Source organism: Diadema antillarum, unplaced genomic scaffold, assembly GCF_040938485.1.
Source record: "Diadema antillarum isolate AM-2024a unplaced genomic scaffold, OU_Dant_1.0 seq00001270_RagTag, whole genome shotgun sequence".
Lineage (NCBI taxonomy): Eukaryota > Metazoa > Echinodermata > Echinoidea > Diadematoida > Diadematidae > Diadema > Diadema antillarum.
The window spans coordinates 99,977-117,980 of record NW_027272052.1 but is presented as its reverse complement, the minus strand read 5'-3'; the positions used below and the strand labels follow the sequence as shown (position 1 = coordinate 117,980).

Sequence of the window (18,004 nt, the reverse complement as noted above, 5' to 3'; positions counted from 1 at the left end):
ACCCCGGTTTTTATGATGTCCATGTACACTGATAGTGTAACCTGTATTGATACGCCTCTTGTAATAGGTTTTACAGAATCCACTTAGCTGTCATTGGCTGTTCAACACTTGTACAAATCCATGTGCAAAATGTCATCCTCACATTCTGCTGGCACTACATGTAACTCACTCATCAAGGTTGTTTTTCTTTTTTAATTTTACAAAACATGCACTCTACATTAGTAGGATTATGGTGATCACGTTAAAACCAAGTCTACTCTTCACGGGATACAAATTTTGCGCTACCAGCATTAAATCCAATCATTAAAATGTGTTGTTTAATATCCCAAATGGGAAAATTTGTGATCATTCAAAAGTGTGGCCATTACAAAACATGAAAAAATAACTACAAGTTATAAAGTTGTTGTTGCTGGTGGTGGTGGGGGGGGGGGGGTGCTCATCTAAGAATGAAGGGTACAAAGTGTGAAATTCACAAGCTTCACTCAGCAGCATTCAGAAAGGGACAAATCTGCTTTCCTTTGTCTACTGAGCTGGTATTGCTAGCTGCTTTTGTCACAAATTATTGCTATCAGTCACACAGGATAGCTATCCACTGATACAATGAGTACGGTATTGATTTGTTGTGCTGTGTGTACTGTTTTGTGTCAAGTTACCAGTGTAACAAGAGAACTATACCACCAGTGAATGTATTGATTTATTGATCTAGCCATCAAGTGTCACTAAAGCAGTCAAGCAGTGTGAAGAGGAATGCATTCCAAAGCAAGGAATGTTGTTTCTGACATACACAAAGGACATTTAAATTTAAACAAACAAGCAAAATCTGTACAGTAATCCTTTGTTATATGTATGGAAATATCAGAATTTATCTTATACCTCACCATGATTACATAAAGTTATCAAATCCACTTCCACAGCAAGAGCTAACAGGTGAAATCTACTGAAATTTTATCAAGATATCAGGGTGTAATGTAGATCTCCGGAAGCACGAAGCATTATCAAGTTGTTCGCACACGAGTGAACCATTCACAGCACACAATATAAAGCATCATACTACAGTACTTGGAGTCACCACCCACTGCATGAATGAATGGCATAGTACTGGCAACTATTCTAGAGCAAAATCCCCCAAATCCCACACAAAACCGCAACATATTATGGTATGCGTCAGATGTCCTCATTTAAGTTTGCCGTACGTGGTAATCCTACGCCGCACAAGATGATGATACAACGTTTCCTACTCGATCTATTTATGGTGTAATGTGTCCGTGTAAAACAAAGGCTGGATTTGCCGAGTAATCCTCCTAGTTTACCATCACAGACCTCACAGTCATGGTGAGCATCATCTTACAAGGCAATAATAATTGTGTTTAATTGATATATCATTATTCAGAAGCAATACACACTGGAACGGAAATGCGTCAACAGCCCCACTGATACAGTCTTTGTAATCCCATTCAAAAGTCTTTAGCATTGTTGTTGCCCATCATATACATGTATGACCACATGTAGATCCCATTGCATCTGATAGAATTACAGAAACAAGAATTAAACGCTAATAATACGCGAGAAAACTCTATTTTAACTACAGCCCCATCTCTCCCTTTAAATGTAATAATTGATCGGCTACAACAACAAAGAATACATTGATATTGGGAATACAAATTATTTCACATACATGTAAAAAAAGAGAACTTTGGTGAACATGTGTGCAGGTCAATGGGGGACTTACAAAGCAATTACTTTATCACTTCAACAACTTGTATGACTTGTATCTTGGATTTTCTGTGGCTTTCAAAGAATAATTTTGCTGTTTTGTGAAAGCACTGTTTTATGACTTCCAATTATAAACAAACTCTACAACATCTTCATTCTGCGGTAGATTTAAAAAAAAGCTCCTACCATGTCAGTTGTACTATGTCAGTCTGATATTACTTCTTTTTCAACAGCCAACTTGGAATGGAAATTCACATCATAGGTAGAGTCTAGCAATCAGAACAAGATGTCCAAAGCAAATGTCAAACTTTTGGGGATATCTCAACTTAAACTGAACCTGTCTGCTTAAAATGCAATAACTGATTTGTATTCTGCTGAATTAAGAAGCCCAATAGACTATACAATTCATCATGGTTTACCACAAACTAAATATTGCATGTCAGGATAGTGACTTCACTGTGGTCAGCCTACAACTTAATATTATAATGTTAGAATACTAAGTGAAGTCTTGCACATGATTTGATCAAAGGCAGTAAAGACCAAAGAAAAGCCCTGAATCCTTGGATCTGCAATTCACTAATTGCAATGGAAATGAGTTTGTGGCATGGCTTGTTGCCATGGAGATATCGACGCTGTCTATGATGTCACTTCCCAGGTAAAATCCTTCCATCGCCACTTCTGGAGCGGAAAAGAGCACTGAGATTACAGACCTCTGCCAGGAACAACAACAAAAAGAAGTGGGCAGATTTCCCGTTGTCCTGCTACAACCATTGTGTGTAGCAACGTTAGTACGTGTGGCACACATATCATGTATCTCACATTTCACAGGAATGCAAGTCACTTTTATGATAAATCTGCACAACCTTCTTTCTGTTAAACATGATTTACAGAGAGGGGTCATCACTGTTGAGTCATGGTTGAGTGCCTTTAATAGCATAAGATGAAAAAGTCAAAAGCACTGGATTTGGTACTGCACATGCAAGACAATGTCTTTCCACGTGCCAAGAAACATGATTATTCCATGTGTATCAGTGACGGCAATTAACTGTAACTGAAGATGTACACTAAACAGAAGTTGAAACTGGTAGGGCCTATCTACTTACATTTCTACTTTATTTCAATGATCAGACAAAATGGTATAGGAAGTGGAATATACATTTTTAAATGCATGCATCCTTTTGCACATTATTTTTTTTTTTCAGTACTGCAAGTTGAAATGTCTTCATACATTGACAGTAGTATACATACATGAAGACAGTGTTCTTTCATCATGGCACTGGGTATTTATATCTTTGAAAGTATAAACAGAATACATGGAAGCAAACACACACACACACACACACAAACAAACATACACCAGCAAACACATCACGACAATGTAGAGCATTCATCCAAAGTTTCATCCCCATAATGCTCGAAGAAGACAAATCTATGATGTGCAATAACATTAGAATTTTTGAAGCTAAGGTTCAGTCATTGGCTATCAACATTTACTGACATTTAGAGAATAACTGATGAATATCTGTCATGAAAAACTGAAGCTCTTGGATAATAATCACACGTCAGTCCTCTCGTAAAAACAACAAGATCTGTCAATCAATCTCTCATGCCTCATTATCAGATCAAGTGTTGCGCATAAACAAAATTTGTACATGTACATGTATGAACAATATCAACTAAAGTCACAATTCTGTAAAAACATGGAGGATACTCTTTATACTAGAATTGCACAATACTTTATGTGTGAACAGTAAACAGAAAATGGTTAAAAAGTCTGCACAGACTTGGAACCATTTGTACTTGGGGTTTTGTAGAGGAACTTCATGTCAAAAGTATAACTTGTGACTGTAATCAAATCAACCAATAGAGTGGAATCTGCACAACTACATTTGTCTTCCAAGGGACTTTGGATCTAGTCCAGACCATGGCATTAGTGAAGTAAGCTAAAGGCATTTGGTTTGTTAGTATACTGTATGCTGGCTTTATAACAATGATATTTTGTCTATTTATCTGGCTTTAAAATCAAGATCAGCTTGCCTTAGTGCAATAAAGATTTAAACTCAAATGATTCATTAAAAAAATATTTTCCCTTTAGTTTGGCTTCTATTTGACTTCTGTTGCTATTCCCACTCCACATACTATTACTATGCTATATGTCCTAATTATGGTATCATCCACAACCTGTGGGTTGTTTAACCACATATAACATTTGCCCTGTAGATAGGGGGACTACAAGTACAACTTGACTTGCACATTGTTGATCAAACTTGTTACAATTCTGTTGTAATTTAACAAAATATTTGCATTTCTAAACTAAAAATCAAGCCAAGCATATTGCGAATGCTGGCATTCCATAATTGTCACTGACTGGTATTGTTGGATTTCATACACCAACATATGGCTCTATATATCTATTCTATATGCATCTCTAATATCTCGCGATGTGTTGAAAGCATTTTCCCCATCTTTCTTTAGACGATCAACAAGTTTCTAAACACAAGTTTTGATATTGTCGTGAATATGTTACATAGTGTCAGTGAGCTACAGTTGTACATGGACACATGATGCACTAATTAGTCTTATTTACTATAAATTTTACTTGTACTGTTGTAGTTGTAGGACAGGTATATTCACATGTAGACCACTACCGACCGGCTACTGCACTAGTACTGTAGTAGTAATGTGTATTGTGGTGTAAATTATGGGCTAGCCAATTTATGTGTAATGTCAATGTAGTGGAACATCGAAGTCTAACATCACCGACACTGTTTATTCCACAGTTGGACTGTGATTTTATCACGGCAGTCCAATGTATATATGTCACAAATTAGTGTACGGTATATTCTGTGAATAAAATACGTATTACTTGTATCACTTTCACACGTCTTCAACATATCACTACGATCGGGCTTCTCTAAGAAGACATTCTTAGACGTAAAATCAATGGACCATTCACAACACACACAAAAGCCAGAGCTGCAGTGGTACGTAGTCAGTGTCCGAGATTCATTCTCGCAGCGGCTTGCGATGGTATGCGATGGACTTACCTTTGCAATGAATACTCCCTAAACAGACGATATAAACCAGTAGAAGTCCTTCCCAGGACCTCCCTAACCTAAGCAACATCTCGGCAATTAGTAGTAGATCCGTTCGCAATGAATTTTGTGCTGTTTCAACGTTTATCCGATAGAATTTTTGAGTCGTTGGGCCAATATGGCCGATATATTTCCCGTGAGTAGAGCGTAGAGTAGCTAGTTTGACATTCGTAAGCTGTATCCGAGAATAAATGTATGATGATGATGTCGCGAGGACTGTATGGACGCGTCGACTTACCAGAGGGGTGTTTAATTGGCCATGCGTTATGATGCGGCTTTTAAAAGTATGTACTACGTCCAACAACTTGATAATTACTATAAAATTCTCACAGATTTAGAAACACAAGCAATATTCATTCTGTGATGTGTCAATCTCTTATATCTCATCTCTTTTCTTAGTTTCAACTATTTTCGGACGAATTAAATCTGGCCATTCGACTATAATATACCTATGAAAATATCGACGAGTCTTCATCTTAATGACAAGCCATTCCCCGTATAGTACATCCGCTTTACTTTCCTACGATCCGATGGTGTCATAAAAATGTAAGGTGTATTATTATTTTACACTCAGTGGCACATATTTATATCATACAAGTCGTGCCTCTTTCGGTAAATTGATTTTCTTGGTTACTAATTGGTCAAAGCAGTGTGACCAGATATATATCCACACATACTGCTGCTAATCTTCATTGTAACATGTTTCTTTTTAGGCAGTCCCCATAGCATGCATTTCATCTGCTACGCGCTGTTCCGAGCATAATTATCCAATCTTTGTTGTCTTCTAAATCCAATTTCGCAACACACGCAATTGTCCAAATATAGCACATAATAGGCAGTGATGGTAAAGTACACCGGATCTATCAAATGCTAATCTAAACGAAGGAAACTGAACTGAAGAATCATAATGAACAATTTTTTCTATATGAGGATGAAACATCAATGGAAATTTAAACCCTATGGCTATAATATGTTTGTTTTTGTTGTTTTGCTCTCACCCCCTTTAGCTATCCTTTCTCATCTCCACCCTCCCTCTCCCAGTCTCCATGTTTCCATTGCCGGCGTGTGTGTAAGTTCATAATTATCTCTTTTTCTTTCTTTCTTTTTTGCGTCATGGGGGATATCCTCATGTCATTAATCAGCGTATAACTTGATTTTAAAAAGATTTTGACTTATGTGATCTCATCAAACTATCTTATTTGATTTCGTATGAAGTCATTCTCACTAGGTTATTTCATGTTTGCTTTATATGTTTAATTGTCATTGGGTATGCCAAGGTTGAACTGATTTCTTGGTCTCTACACATAACACCATGTGCATGTAAAGAACAGGAGAGGTTTCCGATAGGTAGGCTCCCTAGTAGCTTGATATACCTGTACTGTTGATAAGATATAAAATTGATGAAGAGAACGACTTGCGTCATGATACAAAAAGCTATAAAAAAGAGATGTAGAATAGCCTATATTGATGTAACAAAAATATATATATCGCAAGAAATAATGATTATAAACAAAATGGCGTGTATCATTATGACACCCAGTCCGATTAGATACAATTTTCAAGTACAATTATGTGTATTACAATAAGACCATGCTGCTCCCTTTTTGCACAGACACAATTTATGTATATGATTATATGTATGTATGTATATATAGAGAGAGAGTGTGTGCGTGTGTGTTTGTGTGTGTGTACTGATTATTTTTCGTTTTCTGAATCATCGTTGATTGAATACTGTTGCATACTTGCATACATGCAAGCTGAATGTAATCTGTTATGTTACATTATAGAAATCCAATTAAGATTACTGAAAACCAAAAAAAAAAAACCCAAATATGTGTATCTAAACTATGTTATGGGATATAGCTAATGATACTCATACAAAAGCTTGACTATTATAACTATTGAACAGAATGACATTTTTCTTACATTACGTCCGACGTATAAGACAGATAGAGGGGAGGGTAATGTCGAGGACTTCGATAAATTTTGCGTCTGCGAAATGTCAATGATATGATTTTTATTTAGAACTGCACAAGCGCTTCATCATCGCGTGTAGACGATATTGACGTAGGGGGCCTACTCTCTACGTGTCAAATTCTTTACAGTCGTCATATTTTCACTGCTGTCTTTTCTTGTTAATTTATGAATATTAATCTTTAATGACTATTTTCTGCATGCTAGGATTAATCAATGCTTTAATAACATGTATCCTAGACCAACCTTTTTCTTTCGAGATGTACGTAGTCTCACTGCGCATACGAAATGTAGAGGTAGCTACATACGAAACACCTTCGTGTCATCAAATTCAGTGTTCAGTAAACTGTTCGATAGAGGCAGAGAATAAGAAGCACGCCCTCTGCCAGTCGGACTGATGCAAGTCTATGTAAAGTCATGATCATCGCTTTATGACCCCGGAATATGGATAATTTTGATGGTGTTGAATTGTGTACGCAGCTGGCTGAAGCATTTTGATCACGTTTCAGTTCAATTCATTTCAATTCAATTCAATTCAATTCAATTCAATTCAATTCAATTCAATTCAATTCAATTCAATTCAATTCAATTTCTTTCTTTCGAAAGAAACGCAAGAAGACGGTGGTCATGCAGATACGTGGTTGAAGACGGAGGGGGTCATATCAAAGTCTGTCTGTTATAGAGAAAACAGACAAACGTGACACCTACCTTAGCAAACTTATGAAATTTTGCAATGCTACATGTTACATGTATATATTTCTACAAAATAGTGATGTTATCGTAGTTGCAACATCATATGCAAGTTTGGGGACGTCATTATTTCATAAGTATCCGCTTGACCTGTACATTAATCTCCATTAATTCCTCCTTTGACTTTAAATCAACTGGAATGAGATACATTCTTGCATCAAAATATCTTGTAATGTCCTTATCCAATCATGAAATTTGATAAACGCTGGTTGCATAGTTGTTTTTGATTATCCATCTGAATTTTGATCTTTCTTTATGTACAAACCAGTTGAAGGGTTGCCAAATATTGACTTCCTCGATTTCTGTGTAGTGTTCCGACCATCATCACCACTGATAGCTTTGAGAGAACTAATTTTCTGTCCAATCAAAAGAAATCGACAAGTTTTTTTTTTTCGTCTGATATTGTTAACTTCTTCAATCTGGAACTGCATTAGCAAAAATTCAAAACTGACTTGAAAAACGTGCACGTTTATAAAAATGTTGCATTCACTTTGTTTGTTTCTATGTAACAAATCTGCAGCGTTCTTACTTGTGTTGCACTTTTTACCCATCCTCTGACTTCAAACGGAAAGAGACATTGCCGAATGTGGTGAATTTAGGAACGGTTTATCATGATTATCATCATCATCATTCAAAATGATAAAAGAAAAAAACTAAATTTCTGCATTACAATCTTTGTAGAATTATTTCTCAATGATATACTTGTATAGAGATCAATCCAAGAGTTACAGTATAAGCGATTGACATATTATAAATTATGTAATTTTTAACTACTCATGGACATGGAGTCGGCTAAGTTCTCAAAAATTGTACTCATTTCGCTGATGAGATCAAAGTGTAATATATTACTATTTTCTCAGACAGGAAGGTGGGCAGAATGACGTCACTGCAAACCGCGACGGAGTCGACGGGGATGAGGGAGGAAAAGATACAGCCCATGAGAGAATCACAACAGATCAGTTTAATCTGTTGGTTTCCATAGTAACTAATCATAGGCCCCCGGATATTTAGTGAGATTGTGCCATCCGGGCGTTTCATATACAGATATAAGAATCGCGTTTATTTTTCCTTATAGTATCATATATAATTATGTATATATATATATGTATATATATATATATATATATATATATATATATATATATATATATATATATATATATATATATATATATATATAAGTCAGGAGAGGAGCCTTAGGAAGACAATGACCTGGACAACTAAAACGGCTATTTCTAAACAAAGTAATACCGCAGGTGAAAAGAGGTGTCTGATCATTCTAAGTTCGACTAAAGTTATACAGGCCCTTCAGTGGTTATCAAAGTCAAGACTCTGAACGTCAACACCACGTAAATGATGTTCTTAAGGAAACTGTAAAAAAAAAAAAACAGAAGAAAAAAAGTTGCCCTGGTCACATGAGTGTAACGTTGCTGTCATCAAACTCAATATTTCTTAATCATTGAAAACGAAAACGACTAATCAGTTTACTTGACTTCATATCGAGGGGTCAAATCTTTATCCAGGATGTTGTGAAATGTTGATGTTCACAATTCACAAATATGCTGGCGTGGAGGAAAAACAAAACACCCAATAGGATCATAATTATCTTTAAGACAGTGACATTTCAAGTGGCATTGGAGAGAACAAAATATCAGGAGTTTATCGTACCCTCTTTAACATTTTCTGTGCCAATGAATAAAATGTGCACTTATATTACACACATAAACCTGTGAACAGGAAATCAATGATTATTGTGGCAGTCAGGGGGTTAAGATGGATACGTCACAGTCACTTGACAATTACGACTGTTTCGATATATCATTATATTGAGCTCCACGCTATACATAGATATCGATTCAGTCAAGATTGTCATTTTACTTTATCTGTTTGTCTTTATTTGTATTACAGTTTCGTAATTTCGCTTTTATTTTTTGTTTTGTTTTGTTTGATCAATTTCCGGCGTACGGTCCGAGACCGAATGTGGTCGTAGTTCCTGCTGTGTAAACTATTAGGTTACCCATTATTGTGTCTCGGTTTCCTGAAAACTTCTTTTTATGGACTTCTCAGAAGGATTTCCCCGTCCATTAAGTGACGTCAGCCCACTTCTTTCTCTGCTTGCTTCTTTTTCTACTTGCTGTCCTTCAAGTTCACTTAAAGAGGAAATACACCACAGAGTAAATAAATTTCAAAAGAAAAAGAAAAATATTCCCTACAGACAATAAAAAATGAAAAAAATCGGATAAGAAATAAGGAAGATATGGCATTTTGAAATTTCACACTTTTTTTGAAAACATTTCTTGACCAGTCCTTATGAATATTCAAATGAGCGAGTTGTTGATGTCATACCCTCACAATTTTTCATGTATGTCATGATGAAATTCGGAAAAATTGTTATTTCTAGGTAATACAAGTAAAAGCAGTGATATTATGTTCTCATACCAAGATGATATCAGAGTTCACATTTGTTATTTGGTTTTTTTGGTGATATAAGGCAAGTTTTATACTTATACAGCTGAAATATGAGATTTTTTTTTTTCATTTTTATGCCTCCGCCACGAAGCGTCGCCGGAGGTATTATGTTTTCGGGTTGTCCGTCCGTAATCAATTTTGTGCACAGCATAACTAAAAAACAATTTGAGGTACCCTATAATGAAACTTGGCATGTATTATGTATGAGTGGGCGAAGTTATGCCTATCAATTTTTGAGCACACATGTTCAAGGTCAAAGGTCAAAAGGTCAAGGTTAAATGCATAAAAATTTTCTTGAAACTTAGTGTATGCATGTATTACCCGATAGCCAGAAATTCTCTTGGAAGTTTCTTGCCATAAGGTCATATAGGTCAAAAGGTCAAAGGTCAAGTGAAAGTGCTAAATTTCACATTTTCCTCAAACTCATGAAAGGGTCAAAAGTCAAGTAAAAATCCTCAAATCCCCAAATACCTGCACTCTTAGACAATGCAGCCATTCATCCAATCAAATATAGGTCAAGGAAAGTGAACATTCGACACATTTGTGACAAATCTGTCATTTTAATATTTTGCCAATTATGTGAAACTGTCATCATTGTACTATACACCTATTAGGAGAACCATGCATTATGGCGGAGGCATACCAGTCACCATAGCGACATCTCTAGTTGTATATGAAATGAAAAAGAAATTGTGAGAGCATGACATCGTCAACTTGCTCATTTGAATATTCATTGAAAATGGTCAAGATATGTTTTCCGAAAAAAAAACCACACATTTTGAAATGTCATATCTTCCTTCTTTCTTATCCATTTTTTTTTGGGGGGGGGTCGTTTATGTATCGTTCTGTAGGGGATATTTTTCTCTTTCTTTTGAAGTTCTCTATTCTTGGGGTGTAAGTTTGTACAATTTTATTCATACAAAAACCTGCGAAAAATCTATGCATGCGCATGCAATACAAGTCACGATAAATTTAAAAATGTTTAAACAAATGCATTCGAGATGCATGACACATGCAGGAGTATGCCAGCAAACAAGTTTAGTGCTTGATAGCTGATGGCAGCCTAAAACACACACGCACACACACACACACACACACACACACACACACACACACACACACACACACACACACATACACACACATTAGTGGGGAACTTGCAATTGCACAAGGAATCTATAGACCCAAGTCCATTAGAGAGAATTAAAAACAAACAAACAAACAAACAAACAAATAAACCCCTCACACACATACACACACACACACACACACACACACACACACAGGAATAACATTCTGATATTTTTGATATTTCAGTTGGAGGAATGTTATGCAGACAACTGTAAATGATGTAAACAATCATTTTAATAATTACCTGTATTTACATTACTTTGCAAGGGGTCCTAGGACCTGGGATGATAGCCATTAATTTTGGACTTGCCGTTCCACTATTCAGGTAATCAATGTTTGTCTGTTCATGGGTTGGTGCCCTGTTCGATAAATGGCAGTGGAAGAGTTGTTTGCTCTGGTAACTGAATGTGTGGTCATACCATTTCCATTTCCGTTTCATATGCTCACTGAGTACAAAATGTATGCAATGATTGTACATAGATAAATAAATTAAAAGTGGCATAAAAATCAAACAACACAACAACAACAACAACAACAACAACAGAAGCAGCAGTCATCTAACAACGAAGACGACAAAGCACTCTATAGATGTCATGGTATTTTCAGGGCAACATTAAAGGGAACGTATAATTTTGGCTGAGACCTAACTTCTGGTTTCTAATAATTTTTTGGTGAGATAATGAGAAACCTCTCATGTAGCGCATGCTGTAATTCCAAGAGGGATTCAACGTTGATTTGATGAAAATCGGTTTTAAAATGGCTGAGATATCCAAAAAATAGCATTCCTAGAAAGCAGACACACCTTTTATTAGGATCGCTTTGTTTTACTTTGTTTTTGGATGTCTCAGTGATTCCGAAACCGATTTTCATCTAATAAACTTTGAATTCCTCTTAAAATGGTATGCTCTGTACTATTAAGTGGTTTCTTGGTGTCTCACAAAAAGTTAAAAGCCAAATTCTCATCTCCACCAATACTATACAATCCCTTTAATCGTTCTGTAATTGTGATACGAGAAGAAAATACAGTCAAAGCAGAAGCTGTGGAACCTGTGACTTGACATGATATGAAAATGATATAAAATCTCAAACAATGTGTTCGCCGTCTGAAAACTGAAATATGCAATACGCAACAGAGTTGTTGGAAATCACTTGTTGCTTTTCTTCAGCACTATTCATTTTAGAGTAGCTAATGCTGAGTAAACAGAAATATGGATGCGATTAAGAAGAAGAACATATATAGATAAATACGATGCAGTACTGAAGAAACAATTCATATCCCATAGTCTATATTGGTGAGCTGTATAATTTATAAGGCGCAATTTTTTGTTTTGTTTTACGCTTATATTTCGATAGCGCCATCGACGACGATATATTTATATCAATACTATATTGCGAAACGACATCCAAAGAATTTTACGCATTCGTGCACAACCGTTGAACTTTCTACGTTGATTCTTTTCCCATATGACGTTGAACTTGTTGACACTTGACGTTTGATTAGTCACAAATGAACGGTGTGGAATTAGGAGAAGACCATGCAATCAAATCCGTAAAGTATAATGTACATAGACAAAAGTCGCATTGATCCATGTCCGCAGTGCAACACATTTATATTTCATGAAAAATTATCAGTGGAATTTTTTAGGTTGAAAAGATATTGAAGTAAAGACAGACGTCTCACAAGCGTGGAAAGTAAAATTCCCAGTATTCGTCTTCTACTTCTCCTTTCTTTTTTTTTTTGTGTGTGGGATGGGTTTTATTTTAGATTTAACGTACTTTCTTGTTTGTTTGTTTGTGGTTTTTTTGTGGTAATTGCTGTACTATCACTGACTATTGCCATTTCTATTCATTACATTGTAACATGAAAATTTATAATTGTTGTACAGTAATACCAAAGTGAATTGATGCTTCTTGTATTATTTGATTGCAAGTAAATAAATACTATTTGGGAAAAATGGTGTGTGACTATGCGGCTGCTTCTGCTACATGTATTCGCCATTCCTACTGACACGATATGAAGGGTTTGTTTGCAAAAACCGATAAGTCCATTTTTGAAGATTTTGAAGTACGATCCCTGTCAAAAAGTACAAAATAATACCTTTTAGATGACATATTGGTCACTACATGTAAAGGGATATTTTTGAAGTTATGGTCAAAAGAATAAAAAAAAATCTTATTATTCTCTTTATTTTTCTTCAACTTTAATCGCAAATATCTCCATTTGGCAAATATGGACTTATCGGTTTTTTGCAAACAAACTCTTCGTATGCACATCTTCGTTCGTTGTTCCCTTTGGCTGCAGTTTAAACAAATGAGGCAAATGCAAGACAGTGCGTTGTATTATCTGACCAAAAACCCATAAACTTCAAGTAGCAATAGTTTTGGTATAAAGTGTAGTTGGAAGATTAGGTAACTCTCATAGGAATTCAAGACACAAAGTGAAATCTCGATTAAGACAGTAATGTTTGTGGAACATCAAGTAAGACATTCAAAGATCACGTAACTACAGTTTACAATAGGCCTACACACATCAAAACCCTACCAAGTTTCTAAAAATACTGAGAAAAACATAATTTTCAATTTTGAAAAGAAATCAGGAAAAGAGCTAAATAATATACGAACGAACGATGAAAGACTGGCATGCATTAGCTTCATAACGTTATTTGATTGTGGCTATCAATGTCAAGATTGGACAAGAGGGCAATGTGAAACATAATCCAGAATTTATGCATTTAATGATTAAAAAGTTCAGTGCACTATCTAGAACCATGGACCCTACCACAATAGGGTCCATGCTAGAACAATCCAAGAGGGAGGGAGAGAGAGAGAGAGAGAGAGAGAGAGAGAGAGAGAGAGAGAGAGAGAGAAAGAATGAGAGATAAGAGGGAATGGATGAGATCACGAAGTTGAGAAGAGAGGGGAAAGAAGAGATGAAGAGAGGAGAGGATATCAAACATTTCCGCTGCACTATAATACCACCCGGTCCGGCAGCGTATTGATCCAGATCCAGGAGGATTTCAAACAGAATATCTTTGTAATACTGTAGTTCATTCCTATAGGCCTAAACTGAGGGAGTATTGAGACGGCGTGTCGAATGTTGATGGATCAAACTCTTCTTAATCAAAGACATGATTTCTAGCAAAGTGCAAAGCTAAATACAAATATGAGGGCGAAGCATATTTCTATTCTTATATCCCCCCCCCCATCTCGATGTCACTGTTGCAATTCAGCACAATTTAGAAAAGAAAGAACCAGAACGTTGCAAATGCGCCTATTGTATTAAATTTCCTGTCAAAATTGCTCGTCACGACCCATCGAATTTCGAATGCAGGGTGTTTATAGAAGAATTATATTACGAATCAAGGACTGAACTTGTTGAATTACAGCGCACGTGAAAAGGCAGCGAAAATCTGATCCGTACCGTGATATACTCGGGTGAAAATTAAAGGACAAGTTCACCTTCATAAACATAAGGATTGAGAGAATGTAGCAATATTAGTAGAACACATCATTGAAAGTTTGAGGAAAATCGGACAATCCGTTCAAAAGTTATGAATTTTTGAAGTTTTTGTGCAGTAACCGCTGGATGAGAAGACTGCTGCAGTGTGTGAATAATTTAGATGTCACATGCGTACAACAATATAAGGAAAATATAAAGAGAATTTCACAAAATTTCATCTTATGAAAAAAGTTCACATTCCCCCGACTCGTTACCGACAAATGTTATGGGTAATATTATCCCCCCTGCCTTTAGAAAGAGCCAAGTCAAGTGCTCTTTTATTATGTGAAAAAAGTGAAAATATGTTGAATTTTCTTTATATTTTCTTTATACTGTTGTACGCATATGACTCACAAGCTGTAGTAGTCTCCTCATCCAGCGGTTCCAACACAAAAATTTTAAAAATTCATAACTTTTGCATCGATTGTCCAATTTTCCTCAAACTTTCACTGATGTGTTCTACTAACATTGTTGCATTCTCTCAATCCTTATGTTTATGAAGGTGAACTTGTCCTTTAACGATAACAATATAGAGGGCGTGGTCTACAAATTCATTTAATCACTTGAGCTTGCGTTGTATATGTTGTGACGCTATAGATCCATTCGCATGCTGGAAGGAGGAAAAGAACTTGGTATGCCATACTACAACTTATGGCACTGATTGGTTTGTATACAACAAATTGAGTTGAGTTGCACTGTATGTCCTCCTCCGTCTGTGGTGCTGTGGTATTTCAGCAGAAAATGTCGAAGCTGATACCCCTTTTTTCACTGCATTTCGAAAAGTACATCGTCTCATGACAAGCAAATGTTTGAAGGAACGTGATTCTGCGTGAGTAGATCAGCATATTCTTTTAATTAATTATAATGTTTACTGTCCATCCTGGTCCATTCGCTCCGTTTTAGCTCCCGCCTTCCATTGGCATTGCCAGTGCCAGTGCAGTGGCAGTGCAGGAGGTACTAGTATTGGAAGTTCCAATGAAGTTGGAGGTGTCGTGTGTGCGTTTGCATTTGCAGCATCAATGCAGCAGACTGCTGCTGAGACAGAGTGAAGAGTATTGAGTTGGTCTAGCAACTCTCTAAAAGCAGTTTTCAACTGGTGTGAATTTAGATCTACTGCATTACTGGTGGTAGACCCTAACTCGTTTGTGGTAGATTTCTAGTTGCAGTAGGGGCAGGGAGAGACCACTTGACCGAAGATTGGTCTGTATCTGGTCGTCAGGGATATGTTCCGCGGAGACTGCGTCTGGCTCCACGGGAGGAGAGCGGTAACATAAAAAAATACTAGATCTAGAGTCTAGTAAAAGACTCCTCAGGACAGACGGATCTTTCTGTCTAGGAGACCAGGCACTATCTCCTGATCCTGGCCTGTACGTACTACTACTACTAGTAAAGGCCGCCGTATTCCCGAAGGTGGTTTGAATTTAGTCCATATTTTCTGCAAATTTCTTGTGCGTAAATGCAGGTTGCATACACCGACAGTCTCCTGTCATGCAGTCCGGGAAACCCGCTCATGAGGACCGCCCCCGCGTACGAGGATGGTCCCTCCTCATGAGGACCTCCCCCCGCCTCATGAGGCCCCCCGGGGAACGCCTCATGAGGCCCCCCATTCACTTCTTATTCATCTCACATCTGACGTATAAATTGTCGCAACTTTGCACGGTGATTTTTTGTTACACACACATGTCCACTATCCATGATGAAAAGAAGAAAAAAATCCTGTCTGTTTTTTTTTTTTAAATCGAGTTTTAATCACCCGATGCAGAGCGCCCATCAAAACACGGGCGCCAGCGCGTTCGCACAATGCAAGACTGCCGCACCTAGCGGCCTGATCCGTCTAAATATTTTCGATGCTTTTTTCTGCGGCTCTCACCTCTCCGCGCACGAATCAGCCTCGTGAAGCTGAAGTCTGACATCTTTTTACACAAATTCGTAACGAGAAAAATTAAATCAGTACTAACCTGATCTTGTCCATATATTCCAAATTACTATTCCACACTGATAGAGTAGGTGGGTAGATGACATACTCCAGTTTGTTAGCAAAATAATCACTTTGTAGGTATGACGAGTTCACTTTCTTCGTCAATTCCGCCCACGATTCCGCCGCCCGCTTACCGTTTGGGCGCTTTCTCTGGAATCATCCCGCGACGCGACGTACGTCGCATCACATCACGCATCCAGCACATACCAGTCTGGTACTTAGTATGTGCTGGATGCGTGATGTGATGCGACGTACGTCGCGTCGCGGGATGATTCCAGAAAAAGCGCCCAAACGGCGGAATCGTGGGCGGAATTGACGAAGAAAGTGAACTCGTCATACCTGCAAAGTGATTATTTTGCTAACAAACTGGAGTATGTCATCTACCCACCTACTCTATCAGTGTGGAATAGTAATTTGGAATATATGGACAAGATCAGGTTAGTACTGATTTAATTTTTCTCGTTACGAATTTGTGTAAAAAGATGTCAGACTTCAGCTTCACGAGGCTGATTCGTGCGCGGAGAGGTGAGAGCCGCAGAAAAAAGCATCGAAAATATTTAGTCGGATCAGGCCGCTAGGTGCGGCAGTCTTGCATTGTGCGAACGCGCTGGCGCCCGTGTTTTGATGGGCGCTCTGCATCGGGTGATTAAAACTCGATTAAAAAAAAAAAAAACAGACAGGATTTTTTCTTCTTTTCATCATGGATAGTGGACATGTGTGTGTAACAAAAAATCACCGTGCAAAGTTGCGACAATTTATACGTCAGATGTGAGATGAATAAGAAGTGAATGGGGGGCCTCATGAGGCGTTCCCCGGGGGGCCTCATGAGGCGGGGGGAGGTCCTCATGAGGAGGGACCATCCTCGTACGCGGGGGCGGTCCTCATGAGTACATGTACTACATGTACTCAGTCGCCACGTCTGCACTCGAGCATTGCCGCGCCGCCGCGCCTGGCGACACTCACGCCAGTAATCGCTCGCATTTCAGCATTCGCATGGGTCGTTTGACATCGCATTTAAATCCATGATTTTAGATATGATGTCTCGAACCGATTTTGCTCAAATTTCGTGAGTAACTAGGAAACTTGTGAAGCTTTATGGACATAATCAAGCGAATTGCCGCAGTCCTTTCATTTTCGCGTTGCATTGCAAAAAAGCGTGGAGTCTCCTTATAAGGGGTGCCCCGGGGGTTACTTATAAGGGGGACGGGGTTACTTATAAGGGAGACGGGTTACTTATAAGGAGGGGCCCCCCTTGTGAGTGGGTTTCCCGAACTGAGCTATGGTACCCTGTATAAAGTTGTTTGACTTGATCCATATATTTGGTGAAAGATTTACACATTCTCCCATTTTTTGATTGATCAATGATGATTTATTCTCCGGCTTTATCAACAGGCT

General features: G+C 37.6%; 1 protein-coding gene across 1 annotated transcript in view; it reads right to left on the bottom strand.

Annotated features, from left to right (window-relative positions):
* LOC139745491 (calsyntenin-1-like) overlaps nt 1-4,972 on the bottom strand; it is a 132,597-nt gene extending 127,625 nt beyond the window's left edge. The window contains exon 1 of the mRNA XM_071655884.1: nt 4,761-4,972. Within this exon, the coding sequence (XP_071511985.1) occupies nt 4,761-4,839 (79 nt within the window). The 5' untranslated portion in view covers nt 4,840-4,972. The remainder of the gene's footprint in view (nt 1-4,760) is intronic.
* Nucleotides 4,973-18,004: the final 13,032 nt, after the last annotated feature.